This window comes from Dermacentor albipictus, unplaced genomic scaffold, assembly GCF_038994185.2.
Source record: "Dermacentor albipictus isolate Rhodes 1998 colony unplaced genomic scaffold, USDA_Dalb.pri_finalv2 scaffold_15, whole genome shotgun sequence".
Taxonomy (NCBI): domain Eukaryota; kingdom Metazoa; phylum Arthropoda; class Arachnida; order Ixodida; family Ixodidae; genus Dermacentor; species Dermacentor albipictus.
The window spans coordinates 10,224,705-10,239,175 of record NW_027225569.1 but is presented as its reverse complement, the minus strand read 5'-3'; the positions used below and the strand labels follow the sequence as shown (position 1 = coordinate 10,239,175).

The 14,471-nt window shown below is 49.0% G+C and overlaps 1 protein-coding gene across 2 annotated transcripts in view; it reads left to right on the top strand.

Moving 5' to 3' along the window:
• LOC135914137 (ipis-1-like) overlaps positions 1-13,930 on the top strand; it is a 43,797-nt gene extending 29,867 nt beyond the window's left edge. Inside the window, exons 4-6 of one of the 2 annotated variants that reach the window (XM_065446889.1) lie at positions 3,744-4,029; positions 7,417-7,561; positions 12,707-13,930. In XM_065446889.1, the coding sequence (XP_065302961.1) occupies positions 3,744-4,029; positions 7,417-7,561; positions 12,707-13,045 (770 nt within the window). In that variant the 3' untranslated portion in view covers positions 13,046-13,930. Of the gene's footprint in view, positions 1-3,743; positions 4,030-7,416; positions 7,592-12,706 lie in introns of both variants that reach the window. The other variant, XM_065446888.1, reaches the window with a different exon arrangement.
• Positions 13,931-14,471: the final 541 nt, after the last annotated feature.

Genomic DNA, 14,471 nt, shown 5'->3' with positions numbered 1-14,471 from the left:
ATGCCCACTGCCTGCTATGAATAAAACAGTTGAAAGTTACCGCCTGTGCTGTTTATGTGTTTTCTTCCTATGTCCCCGTCTTTTTTGCGGTCAACATGATTTGCAGTAAATACCAACTAGGCCAAACTGAAGTTCTTCTGGAGACTTCCCGCAACCGCGCACGAAGACCAATATTCGGTCGTTCTTAGGTGTCGCCGGCCACTATCAGAGGTACATCTCCAGGTACTCTGATATCGCGGCTCCCCTGACGGATGCTCTAAGAAAAACAGAGCCCCAAACAGTCGTCTGGGACGAGACAAAGGAAAGAGCTTTTAGCGCCCTAAAGAGCGCCCTAACAAGCCAGCCTGTGCTACGATCGCCAGACTACACAAAATGGTTCGTTGTTCAGTGCGATGCTGGTGAGCGAGGCATGGGCGTGTACAGTGCCAATGGGATAATGGAAAAGTGGAACACCCCGTCCTGTATGCTAGTCGTAAGCTGACCAGTCGTGAGCAGGCGTACAGCGCCACCGAGAAAGAGTGTGCGTGCCTCGTGTGGGCCGTTCAGACATTGTCATGCTACCTAGCCGGCTCGAGGTTTATCATTGAGACGGATCACTGCCCTCTCCAATGGCTGCAGACCATCTCTTCCAAAAATGGTCGCCTCCTGCGCTGGAGCCTCGCTTTGCAACAATGTTCCTTTGAGGTGCGTTACAAAAAGGGGAGTCTCAACGGTAACGCCGATGGCTTAAGTCGAAGCCCCTAACGTAGGAATCAGCCTCAGTTCTTTGTTACTGATGTTTTGCTTCCTGAAGCAGGATTTTTAATATATTGCTTTTGTTTAGTGTTTCAAAGTCATGACGTGCTTTCTAGTTCAATTTTCCAATTTGTGGACGCGTTCTGAGTGCTGCTAGACTACTGTAGGGATCTAGGCAGTAGTATAAAAAGGGAATGCGCCTGACATGGCTTAGTGAAGGTTGTGTCGTGCTTGCTTACTAAGCGGTTGAGTTTCAGCGTAGTTCTAACGCTTCCTGGGAACGAGAGAAAAAATGGCAACGCTCCTGAATTCATTTTGCAGTGTCCTGTGTGAACCTGAACGTGAGCACGAGGCCTTCTCTGTGCGCTGCGCTCAAGAAACGCCGAGGGACGACCGACTTCGTATAGAGCATCATCGAGCGACATCCCTCCGGACAGCGGATGCAGTCCCCTGACCATCGGGATCTCCTTCCCCCGGCGGGGCGGTCTGTTACGTTTTGCCTACGACGCGCGGTGTAGCCAGCGCGGATGCAACGGACGCCGGAGCTTCGTTCAAAGCGGCGGACATTTTGGCCCATTCAGCGCTGCCGCAACGGTTCCTGCCAAGCGCGTCCAGGCATGCTTCAATGCCACGTGTCTTCGTGTGTGCGTGTGTGTGTGTGTGTGTGTACATGTTGGTGCCCACGCTTGTCAAAGCGCGGCAGCCGGGAAGAGGAGCTCCCCAACTGTGAAGCGAGGAGGTCTGACCGGCGCCGGCCAGGCGGATGCGTCACTACTCGTCTCAACGTGTCCGTGCGCCGCCGTCATGTGCGCCCCATCCCGAGCCGTTCCTTTTTGCCCTCGACTCCGAGAGTATAAAAGCAGCTGCCCCCGGACGCCAAGGGAGGCTCCGATTTCTTCCGTCGAGTAATGTGGTCTCCCGTCTCTCCACTTCGGTCGACCTGACCGGCTGCTCTTTTGCGATGCTAAAATAAACAAGTTGTTCTGTTAGCAGTCGACTCATCCTTTGCCAGGACCTTCGGATGCTTCCGGCTGTGCCCCAGGCCGCCAGGCCAACGCTACCCTTGGGCTTGCGACCCATTTGCAACAATACCGAACGAGCGAAAAAGAAACAATAGATAACAACGTTCACTTGTGCATATTGATGAACCGTACACGTGTCGAAGCCATCATCAAAACACAGCGATCGCTAGTTACTGCGACAAACCGAGGAAATTCGTGTCTCTTAGACTCTGTATGCATCCTCTGCATGTGTCCCCAGGACTGGTTATCCTGGCAGGGTTGCGTCCGTATTGATATTTGACAGCGCGAACATGGACAAAGGATGGTGAAACAGGCCATCATTTGTTGGAATACACGCTGTCAAAGTTCATGGATCAGCAATAACTGGCCGGGTAGTATACCTTAATACATCCGTATTATGGCGCGTGGACCGGAGTGCTGGGGCTGATCCCGGAGAATGTGCAAAACAGGCCCAAGCACGGTGGAGGTAAAGCAGACTTAAACCACTCCACCTATTTTCAAAAAATGTAAGCTTAATATCATGGGTCCAAATAGAACTACACAAATTTGGCGTTGTAAGAAAAACACTATATATGTATAAGGAAGTGCACTTAGTGTAGCAAGTTGGCCTTCGTGCGCTTTATTTAACCCCAATTTGACAAATAATGATGGGGCGAAAGATTATTGCGACGGCGCCTGTGCATGAGGCCTGGGCTTCAGCAGTCATAACGCCAAGCGCGTCTAACGTTCCGGTGCGGCTGCAGCAGCACTTGTGGCGGACTCCTTGGAGGTGCTGTGACTGCGGCGGCGCTTGTGTCGGCGTAGTGTGGTGCCGTATGAAAAAAATACGATATTTCATAATGCATGCCGCCAATTTATGCTGCCTACACAACGTTGCTGGTCATCCGTCCCCATGTGAATGTTGCGTCGCCAGGATTTCTTTTTCGGACAGCGACACTAAAGGACTACTTACGTACCTTTCTTCTAATTTGGGGATTTCATAGGACTCCGCGATTTCCTTTGTCATCCTACTGTCAGCCTCATACAAAATAGGTGGACTTTAAAAGCGTTATATTTGTGCTCCTTTAGCCTCTGATTGATTCAAAAGGGTTTAGGCGCGAGCTAGTTGCCACTGATCATTAATTTTTAACAGCGCTTGAACGCACGGACAAGGAAGAGTAGAACCAGCGCTGGTCCGGTCTTCATCCTTGGCCATATTTTTTGACGCTGTTTTATATGAGTGCTGTGATTGTAGCATCTATCAGCATGAGCAATATAAGTTGTTTTCAACGAAAGCGGAAAGGCATAGACAAAGTTATAAATGCAGATTACGAAATGTTTGCGATATTGAGCAAAACACGCGTTCGTCTTGTTATTCTCTGAGTTACCCTGTTTGCATGGCTTCTGTAGACGCTGAGGTGCCGAAACAACGACGTCCACCTCCAACTTTCCTGCTATAAATATCAGATTATGCAACATGCAATTAATGTATGGCGCCACATCAACTTTCTTTATTTTAGCGGGGCCGCTCCTCACTGTTGCTCTGCTGCTGATATTTCCTGGTGAAGCCCTCTGTGACCGAGGTGACCAGACGCCACAGTAACTCGAATCTGTCAGGCGCTTGGCTTGATCCCTGAAACCGGTGGTCGGGCTGCACGCAGAGCGTTGCCACGGCTCACGTGTTCGCGCTGACAGCGGCCCTCTGGATTGTTGATGATATTCCCACAATTGTAAATACAACAGCTTTCTTAGGATGTGTGACGCACTTTTCATTATTTATCTCTGTTTGTCTCGAACCGTGTTCCCTGATATACAGAAGATTTCTGCTGACGGCATTCGGAAGTGAAGCGATTGCTCATCACATGCCACTGCACGCTAAAGTTATCCGACGCCGATTATATTCCTATAATCGCTTTTCTCTTTAAACCACGCAGACCAGAATATTTCTTTGTAATACACGCACTGACTGACGGTGTCCGACTTCTTATTGCGGAACTCACTACGCAGGCCGCATCACTCCGTCGACCCGTGTTTGCTTCCTGAGCGCCGTGGATTTTCGGGGGTCATGGCGTTACGCGTTTGATGACTGCTCGGCCACCCGAGAGCCTTTCAGCGAGGCGGACGGCACCACCTCTGCGGTCATCATGGCGCACCAGAGGGGGCGCTTCCCCTTCGCCAAGTGCCCTGAACTCAAGGCTACGGCGTTGCTCCTTCCGTACCAGGCACCCGGCGTGGGAGCTGGTGGCATGGCTTCGGGGCCTTCCACTCCGCATGATGGCAGGTGTAGTCCCACGTGAGTGGCTCTCGCAGCACTTTTTACGGAATGTCACGGGGACAATGCAACCATCACAATCACACACTGCAATACTGCGCAGCACGGACTTTGCCTGCTCGTAAGATCACGTATTTTTTGTCACCTGGGTATTTCTTGATGTTCCATATTCGCGACCACGGCCGCCAGTGGCCACATCTAACACTCGCAGGCAATGAGAATAATATGTGACGCAAATATCTAAGAAAATGGACGGTCGCAAAGCAGGCGCCGTACCTCTATTGCTAGAGCACCACACGCGACATGCGCAAGTCGCACGTTCGGCTCCCACATTGCGGCTTGTTTTCGCGTCGAGTGTGCTTTTATTTTTTCTGTATAAGAGAAACCATCTGTGTCGCAAATATAAATTTGAGTCTATAATTATTTCGTAAGGGCATCGGAAGTGCGAAATCTAAGCAAGTGACGGTGGCAGACGGATGAGCACTATCTTCAAACTAAATTTATTCAGTCGAACACCGCCACTATATACATGGTTATTGAAAAAAAAAATACGCAAACAGAAAGGGAGAAAGAGAGAGAGAGGAAGACGTGGCATTTGCAGACTTTGCATCCAGATTTAAATGCTAACATATTGTTACGTGTAGCTGGAGCCCAATACTATATACGATTTGTTTACTAATGGGCGACTTTGATGCCAAGGTAGGCAAGAAGCAGGCTGGAGACAAGGCAGTGGGGGAATATGGCATAGGCACTAGGAATATCAGGGGAGAGTTATTAGTAGAGTTTGCGGAAGGGAATAATATGAGGATAATGAATACCTTCTTCCGCAAGCGGGATAGCCGAAAGTGGACGTGGAGGAGCCCGAACGGCGAGACTAGAAATGAAATAGACTTCATACTCTGCGCCAACCCTGGCATCATACAAGATGTGGACGTGCTCGGCAAGGTGCGCTGCAGTGACCACAGGATGGTAAGAACTCGAATTAGCCTAGACCTGAGAAGGGAACGGAAGAAACTGGTACATAAGAAGCCGATCAATGAGTTAGCGGTAAGAGGGAAAATAGAGGCGGTGACTGCGTGGCCGTCGAGAAGTACGTCGAGGTCGGTGGTCCTTTGCCTGGCGTTTCAGTTGGGTCCTGACGTCGGATCACGGCTGCGTCGTGTTGAACTGAAGCTGGAACTTCGCGTCATGAAGTCGTCGTTCGTCGGTGTAGTCTTGGCTTCCTTACTTCTTCTGGACGGCGGCGTGTCGTTATTACGTCGTCGAGATGGTCTCTTCGTCGTCTTCGTCGCAGGCGGAGGATCTTCGTCAGTAGGCGAACAGCAACAGCACCTCCATCAGTTGCTGCTTTTAGTTTTCCGGATATGGACTCGCAGAGCGGCCCCGGGCTGGGCTGCTGTATGGTCGGCGCTGCGGCGACAGGTAGCGTCCCGGTGACGGCGAACGGGACGATCGTCGAGGGTTCCACTGAGTAGCGGCGAGGTAGTCGGCGACATAGCGTTGTCGTTCGCCAATCTGTGGTCACGGCGCGTTAAAGGCGAACCCTCGGAGTCCCATCTCTCGGTATGGGCATTGGTGGTAGATGTGCCCGGCTTCTCCGCAGTGATAGCAAAGCGGATGGTTGTCGGGGGCGCGCCAAACGTCAGATTTCCTTGAAACGCCGCGTGAGGTGACGGGTTGGCGTGCTGGCGGCGGGGGTGGTAGTGGACGACGGAACGGTGTCGTCACTGGGCCTTGCCATGGGTGTGGAGGGGGAACGTGATGGCTGGCTACAGCGGCATATGTCATCGCTTGCGGCTGAGGCTGCGGCGATTCGGGGGCTACTCCCAGTTGTTGCTGGAGCTCCTCACGTACGGCGTCGGCAATCGAGAGGCAGTGACGACGGGAACTGCTTCTGTAGCTCCTCCCACACGACCGCACGGATAGTCTCATGCAGGTCGTCGGTGGCCAGTGATTGAACTTCGGCGTAGCTTGTCGAGTTCATTCGGCAGTTGAATTGCCGGTTCCGCATTTCCAGTGCTTTCTCGATGCAAGTGGCCTCGCGAAGAAACTCGTCGACGGTCTTCGGTGGGCTTTGTACCATTCCGGCGAAAAGTTCCTCCTTTACACCAAGCATCAGTAGGCGGAGTTTCTTTTCCTCGGACATATCCGGGTCGGCATGGCGGAACAGACGGCTCATTTCTTCCGTAAAGATGGCAACGTTCTCGTTAGGCAGCTCTGCTCGGGCGTCCAGCATAGCTACGGCCCTGTCCTTGCGCACGACGCTCGTAAAGGTTCGCAGGAAGCCGCTACGGAAAAGGTCGGTGGGTCCCGAGGTTGTTGCAGGATAACGTGGGACGCTGGGGCAGACATTGGGGTTGTCTTGGCCACGATCTTCTTTGTCGTCCCAGATAGAAGTCCGTGCTCTGTGGCAGTCCTTGCAGTCGACGGTTTGCACGCTCGGCTTGGGCGATGTTGGTTTTGTCCTCGAGCTTCAGGCATGGATCGCGGCTTTGCGGGGGCGTTCGGTACATGAAGGCACAAGCACCTCCACCAGATGTCACGTGGTGGTGACGTTGAAGAACACAGTAGCAATACTGTGAAAGACAAAACTAACTTTCATTGGGCGAACCTGTGCCCACAAGTCCAGGCTACACTTATAGCACAACGATAGCGGCGAACACGGTCGGCGATCGAAACTCTCATGAGCGGTCAAGCGCGTCGGCTTTTGTACATCCATCGTCGAATCTTCCAGAGTAATCGCTGGGACCCGCGTGCCTTTCACAAAGTCCTACATAATTCGCGTTGCGCACACATGCAATCAGATTACACAAGGTTCGGTCACAGACAGCGGACGGAACCATCGATAACATTCCAGAAAAGTCTGATACATCCAGGCACGTCCGGCGCTTTGCGATAACATGTGTTAAGCCGTGAAACGTGTCGCCCGATAAAGACAAGTACACGTGTCAATATATATATATATATATATATATATATATATATCAATGATCGCGAACACTCCCTGTCACAAAGCCGGTGCAATGAAAAGCGCCAACAGAAGGGCGGAGCGAATGCTTCGTGCCACCCCTCGTATCAACACGTAGCGCAAATTTGAGACCACGCGATATCCAACACTAGCGGCGCGGTTAAACAGCTTATATGAAACGACTAGCCATCACGGGTCCGACCAGTCTTTCCGCTGATAACCTGCAAGACATGGCGCCTGGGCCACACCCGAGTTCGGCCGTGCGTGCCGGCACGCGCAGCCTCGCCAAAGCTAGAGGAGCAAGAGACGCCGGCATCGCTCACCTGCGATGTTTGTAATTTGTCCCAAAATGTAGGGTGGTCTTTAAAAAAAATGCTTGAAAATGTTTTAAATAAATTTGCAACACAATAACAAATAATCTTTATTCTTGCTAACTGCAGTGAGGAACCACAGCACGGGCCTGAGTTCTCGCTGGTGATCTTCCTCCCGGACGAGCATAACGGGCTTGACAGCGTAGAGGCAAAGCGGAACACCGTCACAGCCTTGCAGTGTCTCGGCAAGCTGCGACCACGGGACGAAATAAATGTGAGCCTGCCCCTTTTCAAGGTTAAGCAGGTGAGCATGACTTATACTCAGTTCACACAGGCTGCAGAGAGATACTTACTTCAGGACAAGTTGCAGGAGTTTTCACGAGAGAAATGTGCTACTCCAGGCTTCTCCAAGAGTAGTTTCACGGAGCATAGTGCAGAACATTGTTTTCTGTGAGACGTAGACAGCCGCATATGACCAATTTTGGAAGCATTGTCGGGAAGCTTTAGCCCCATATATAACCGAGCACCTCGTTTCCGGGGTGTATACAAACATGATCAACTATAAGCGAATGATAAGTGCCTCCGCCGGGATCCAATATGGCGCAACAGCACAGATCACGGAACGTCTGAACGAAAAACACAGATCAACCAGGGACATAATAAAAAATCCTTATTGTGCCTAAATGGGAGATCATTACTTGTCGCTAAGTGTGTCGCTCAGTTAAGTCGCTGTGTTTAGTGCTGCTGCGTTGAACGTGCGTCCTGGTTGATGTCTTCTGGAAAATTCAGTGCTATTTGTCTGGCTCTCGAAAGGTGAACAAGTGGAGCACAACGTAATTATAATCTGAGCTGCAACGTGATTCAGGTTTATGAGTATGTAGGCTGCATTACTAATGCGATGTACACTTTCTCGCTCAAGTGGGGCGAGTGTACATAGAGCAAACCGGCCAATGCATCAATGTAAGACTTAGGGAGCATGAATTGTCCTTGAACAAGAATGAATATGCGCATGTGTCTGCCCATTGCCGCCAAGTGCAAGTCTATGCTCAAAGAAACAACAATGTTGTTTAAGCTTACTGATGTATCCACGAGATTAGTCATACAAGCAAGCGACATTGAGCGAAACGACACGTGGTGCATTAGCGAGCCTTCACAATTATGCTTTTTTCGCAGGGATTAATTTACCTACATAGCTCGATACTGTAACAGATGCCCCTTATCCATGTGCGCTGGTTGTGCGTTCTTCGATTGACCATGTGATCGCCTGTGTCCTCGATGTGTGTGTTTCAGTAAACGTAGTTGTGAGTCAGCGCTAGTCCTGTGTCCTTTCACTCCGTCGTCATTTTGTTCGCGCTGTTACGATTATGGATGCATACCAACTCGCCCAACTTTCCACTTTAATAATTAAGGCTGCTCGGGCACATCAAGATTTCAAGCAAGTGACGAACGATACATGGGTTTCGGCCGCATGCTTGTTGGAGCGCTTGACATGGTCATAATATTGGCTGTGGATATCAACCTGCTACTGCGTGTACATGGTGTCCCCGGTGGTGAAGTGGGAAGACATATCATTTTAGAGCGCAGCTCTTTGGCGTCCGTTCCTGGGTTTCGCGTCGTCGTCGTCGTCGTCGTCGTCGGCGTCGGCCTCGTAACCAGCTCGCCTTCGCCGCCGCGCTCCGCCGCCGCGCATGCGCCGCTGCTCCGCCGCCACGCATGCGCGCTGTCGGCTCTCCGGGCGAGGGAGGATGATGGAAGGGAGGAGGAGAGACTGTGGAGGATGGCTGGCTACATAAATGGCTCTTTGGCGTCCGTTCCTGGGTTTCGCGTTGTCGTCGGCCTCATAACCAGCTCCGCCCCCCTTTCATCCCCCCAGCGCTAGCAGCGACCGACTGATACCGCTTTCGTGAGTCCGCTACCGCACTCACGAAAGACGTCGTGCACTTCCTGCAACTCGCATTAACCGTCCATCGATCCACACCGATGTTAGTAGTGGGGGACTTTAATGTTGACATAAAGACAAACAGCAATTTCCTAACACTTATGCGGGAGAACATCCCGTTCCTCTCGCTCGTAACGCGTCCCACGGCTGTGACAACCTCGCGAGGCACTTGTATAGATCTCGTCTTTGAGAATCAAGCATTGGTGTACCAAGTCGAACATATATCAGTCTATTTCTCCGACCACAAAGCTTCCTTCATGACTGTCAAGAACTGTTAATGGAGTCTTTGTTAAAGGAATACGTGTGAAAAATAAAAAAAAAATTCTGTGATAGCGCATACATGTGTTGCTCGATTTCTTTGCCTCAATCTATCGAAAAGGTGAAACAGCTTATTTGCTGCGCTCAAATTTCGCATTAGGAAGTAACGTAATCGTCGGTAATTTTTTCTGCTATTTCCTACTTGGCGTTTCCATTTTTACCATTGACTTCGTTTTGGTTGTCCCAGCTAGGGGTTCTTTTGTAGATCAGCTGCCAATCGTCAGCGAATCATGGCGCGTTGGCCACTTATAGTTCTTCAGGCGTATGTTCTTTACGTAGCAGCATACGCACAGCTCAGCATGTGCAGTAAGACTTAAATTGCTTCTTGCAGTATTGATTAGAATAAACATTCTGAGCAGCATGCGGAACTATGTTCTACCGCTAGGAACAAGGTATTCATTGTGAAGGTGGCGCCCACCGATCGTCAAGCGCAAAAACACATCTAGTTTGTCCTCTTCTCTCCCTTCTGCCTTTCCCATGTTACTGCTAGCTTCAGCTAAGTTGTTTCACGTCGGTGCACATTCACAGCCAAACTGAAGCATTGTAAAGCAAGGCGTCAGCCCAGCAAAGTAGCTAGAGGCGCTACTGGACTGTTCTGGTGATGAATTATTTTCTTTAATTATGTTGGTGGAGTGGCAGAGAGTTAACTCTTGCAAGTCTCATTCTGCTTGTTGAATCCAGGTGGCGCGGTTTTTTATTTTCGCTTAATTTTCTTATAAACGCCTCGCAAAGCAATTCCAGATTACTTGGATAGGTGCTGGAAAGACATGGGTAGTGATAGAATAAAAATGCGTGTTTTGGCAAACACTCATCGGGAGTGAAGGGCGAACTTGCGAAATAATCACCCTCTCAAACGGGAGTACTAGTTCACCTAAACACCGTTCTTCATGGATCTATCGGCATGAGTCATAGACTCGAGAAAGCGCCCTTAAGTGTGCAATTTTCCTTACACTTTAAAAACTAAGCGTCCTTAATGGCTTGTCTTGTCCCACAACAATAATCTTCGTCTTGGGTCCCATAACGTAAAACCATTCCAATAGTTTCATTCCAATCTCCTGACATCAAATTTGCGTAACCGCCGACGCAAGCATCGGGCGGAGACCCGCAGGATTGTCTAAACAGACCAATCAAACGCTCTCATCTTTTATAGGAAGTCACGTTTGGTTGCTTTAAAAACGAATAACATTGCCCACATTGAGCGGCTTTCATATTTAGTTGGCTCATATGAGGCGAGGCGCATGCTCAAGTGGAGAGGGATTGGATGGGGCCGAGCGAGTGCCCTGAACATCGATAACCGTGGATGAAGAGGGTGGTACCGGCTTCGGCGATTGGTCCACGTACTCATAGCTTGAGGTTGCTGGTGGAAAATCGCGGCGGTACACAACGGAAGCTTAAGAATGCCGTTAAAAAGGATCCTCAGCAAAGAAATGTTGGATGTGCGACGTCGTAAACGTGCCGAAAGTGCTCTAGAATGTTACACGGCCACGCAACAAGTTTTCTTGTATGCTAATAAGCCCCTAATCACCGGTACGTGCTTGTAGCAATTCTTGAGCGATCGGCGGCAGCCATCTTTTATTCCTTTCCGAACAGGGCAGCCTGCAGCTATTCAGGGAAACATCAGTTTTGTTCGGCATATTAGCGCATCTTTAATGCGCACCCGTCACTTTGACGCCGTGAGTTTTTGCGGTTTTGTGAGGTCACGTGACAGGTAGATGGAGTGGGTGCAACCCATAATGTTTTGACCAATAGCCGAGGGTTAATGGGAAAATGGCGTCGAATCGAAACAACTGTTTTTCTATTGTTTAGCTCAATCATGCATAATCAGAGTGTACACGTCATATTAGATAGGGATATTGCGGTTTGCCTGACATCGCGTGGCTGACAGGCGAAGTGGAGGTGACACAAAAAAGTTTTTGACCAATCTCGGAGGGCTGTTTGCAGAATTGGAATAGAAAAGTTTGGGAGAGCTTTATGTTATAGCACCCTCGCTTGCGTTTTCTTTTTTGAAAAATCTGCGCTTGTTGCATTACTGTCAAGAATTGTATGTCACCCTGATAAATCGCATCCCGTGCATGACCATGAAGTACCAGCCTCACAGCATTAAAGAAAGGCAGTGCAAGAAAGGCAGACGCCAATTATTGTTGTGGGACGAGATACGTTCCGAAGGGTGCATACTTTTTAAGAGCGTAATGTGTACCCTTCTGCAGGATCCAAGGTTCTTACAGCGGAACCAGGCCCTTGTGAAATGATTGGCCGCGGGCTGATGGTTCACTTGTTTGCCTACTATAGATTAACTCCTTTGTACTGTCTGCAGCTTGGTGTCTCCATTGTTAAGTCGTATTCATTTGTTATTCTCAAGGCCGATAGCATTATCTCTGTTTGTCGCGACTGCGTAGTGAGCCAATTGCCTTTTGTGAATCCATTCACGTGACAGTAAGAGAGGAAAATACTGTTCACCTCGCTACAGATGTGAAGATAGGGTAATTACCTCAGGGGCCCAGTTGGTAGACCATCGCACGCGTAATGCGAAGGCGTGGGATCATTCCAAACCTGCGGCAAGTTGTTTTTTCATCCACTTTCTATTACATTAATTTGTCATTTCTTTAAGTAGTTTAGTAAGTACAAGTAATTTGCCCTATGTTGCCCTTGGTGTCTATGTTTGTTGGCTTCTTATGATTCGCTATAGATCTGTCACACGACCACTGTCAGGGCAAAAAAGGCTGGAATAGTATTTACGACGGGCGTATCCGCCTAAAGCTGGATTCACACGCGAAGGCCAAGTCCAGCCTGCTTACCAGGGCATACACTGACTTCGTCATTTGACGCAAGCGCCACTGGACAAATCCTCATTTATTTTCACCGAAGGTTCGCTTCGCAATGTCCGCAGCCATGCGGCTTCGTCTTTTTATTAACAGATACAAGAAACCTACCTGTACAGGTGCATAAACATTACAGAGCCGCAGGCATTACAGCCTTTAGTAAGCCATTGTGTACTTGAGCTAAATATGTAGAGGACCGGGCTTGTGCAGGTTGTAGTACTGCTGACGCACAAGCACAAGTATTGACAAATTCTATCTATTTCACGCGCAATACTTACGTATAGGCAATAGCTGGTGCAGCCATGCTAAGTGGTCAGTGGATGTTGCCCACCGCTTCCGACAGGTCACGGAACTAGCCCCAGCCCTGTCGGCACTGGGTGTTCGAGACGTGTTCAGTGATCGGGCCCTGCTTTGGGGCTCGAAGGCGGGCGAGAAGCGCGTGTCGATGATTCGCCATGCTGCCGCCTTCGAGACGGCAAGGACAGGAGGCCGCAGCCACTCGCACTCGACGATGCAGGTGGGCCAGCTTGAAACGGCCCTCGTACAAGGACTTACCTCCCTTGTAAAGACCCCCCAGCACGGAGATGAGTTCGTCGTGAACCGGCCATTTCTCTTCTTTCTAATCTGCACCAACCCGGACACTCTGATACTGCTTGGGTCTGTGCGCAAGATCACTTGGTGATTTCTTTTGCCGGAATGATTACCCCTTATGTTTTGCAATACTTATTGTTTTCTGATTTGATTTTGTTAATTAGTTATCTTCACTTTTACCTGTCATGCTCCTAATATGTATTAGTTTTAGTTCCAGTCAACAAACCATGCGCAGTCGTAGCTTTTTGTGGCTCTCTTCTGCCTAATGTTCCATCTGCATTTTTCAAGTATCTGATGCATACTGTGTTCATAATGTGGCGTTTCTCAAGTGCAGTTATTCAAACTTTACGTACATCTTATGCTCTAACAACTTATTCTCAACGTATCGAAAGCCTGCAGTCATTTTTGTACATCTGTTTTTTTACAAAAGCGAACCATTAGCCATACTAGCCCGTAATTTTTTAATAGTCAGCTATATAATGCAGGTTATTGCTAAGTTTTGCGCTGAATCGCACATAAAGCAGTCAGTGCTTTAAGTCGACGAAATAGCATTACACAATAAGGGTGAACGGACACTGATGAGTGTGCTTTTAAATGTACGCAGAAACATGGCGCTCATGCGACGCTGTGTAAGCGCGCTACCAATTCCAAAATTGCCATTAGTGGTGTAATCGTTCTATAGGAGTGTGAATAAAGCAAGCTCATGATTAAAGCAAATATTTGCGAGAACTGCAGGTTGCCATTGTAACAGGTTGAGATGCGTCGAATTACACGCATTTTAAATTCTTAGAAAGCGCGCATGAACGCTATAGAAGCAGATTCGGCAGTTCTTGCAGCAGGGACGATCACGTCAATCAGAGGTGGCTGCGTTCAGCAAGGCACGCTTCACTACAACGCACAAAGAATAAGCGTCGACGCGAGGGAAGCCAGCATTTAGCTATTCCATGCGCTTATGTCAGACATACCTTAAGGTGAAACATGCTATAAAAGAACGCAAAAGATTCCAGTTGATTCATCGTAGCTTGTTCGAGTCAGAAGAGATTGGAAGAGTCATGGAAGAGATTGTACAGCTTTTCAAGGACCAAGCGGCAAGTCTTGCTGAGCTAAAAGAGACAAACGATAGGCTAAATTCAGCTTTGGAAAAACATGAAGAAAAACTGGCTGACTTAGAAGATAGAATGCGGCGAAACAATCTAATGGTGTTTGGGATATCGGAGAATGTCAATGAAACTTCAGAAGAACTTGAAAAAAAAGTTGTTGTAGAATTATTCAAGAAAAAGCTCGGTCTTAACTTGAAAACTATAGAGCGGATGCACAGAATCGGAAAGCCGCATAAGAACGAATCCGCAGAAGAAACCCTGAAGCCTCGTCCAGTAATACTGAAGCTTTATGATTCTAGAGAAAAAGAAAAGGTTTTTCAAAACTGCGCAAAATTGAAAGGAACTGGTATTTCTGTTGGCGACGACTATTCAAAAGAAACACTGAATAAGCGCAGGCTACTCTGGAAGTCTGCCTTG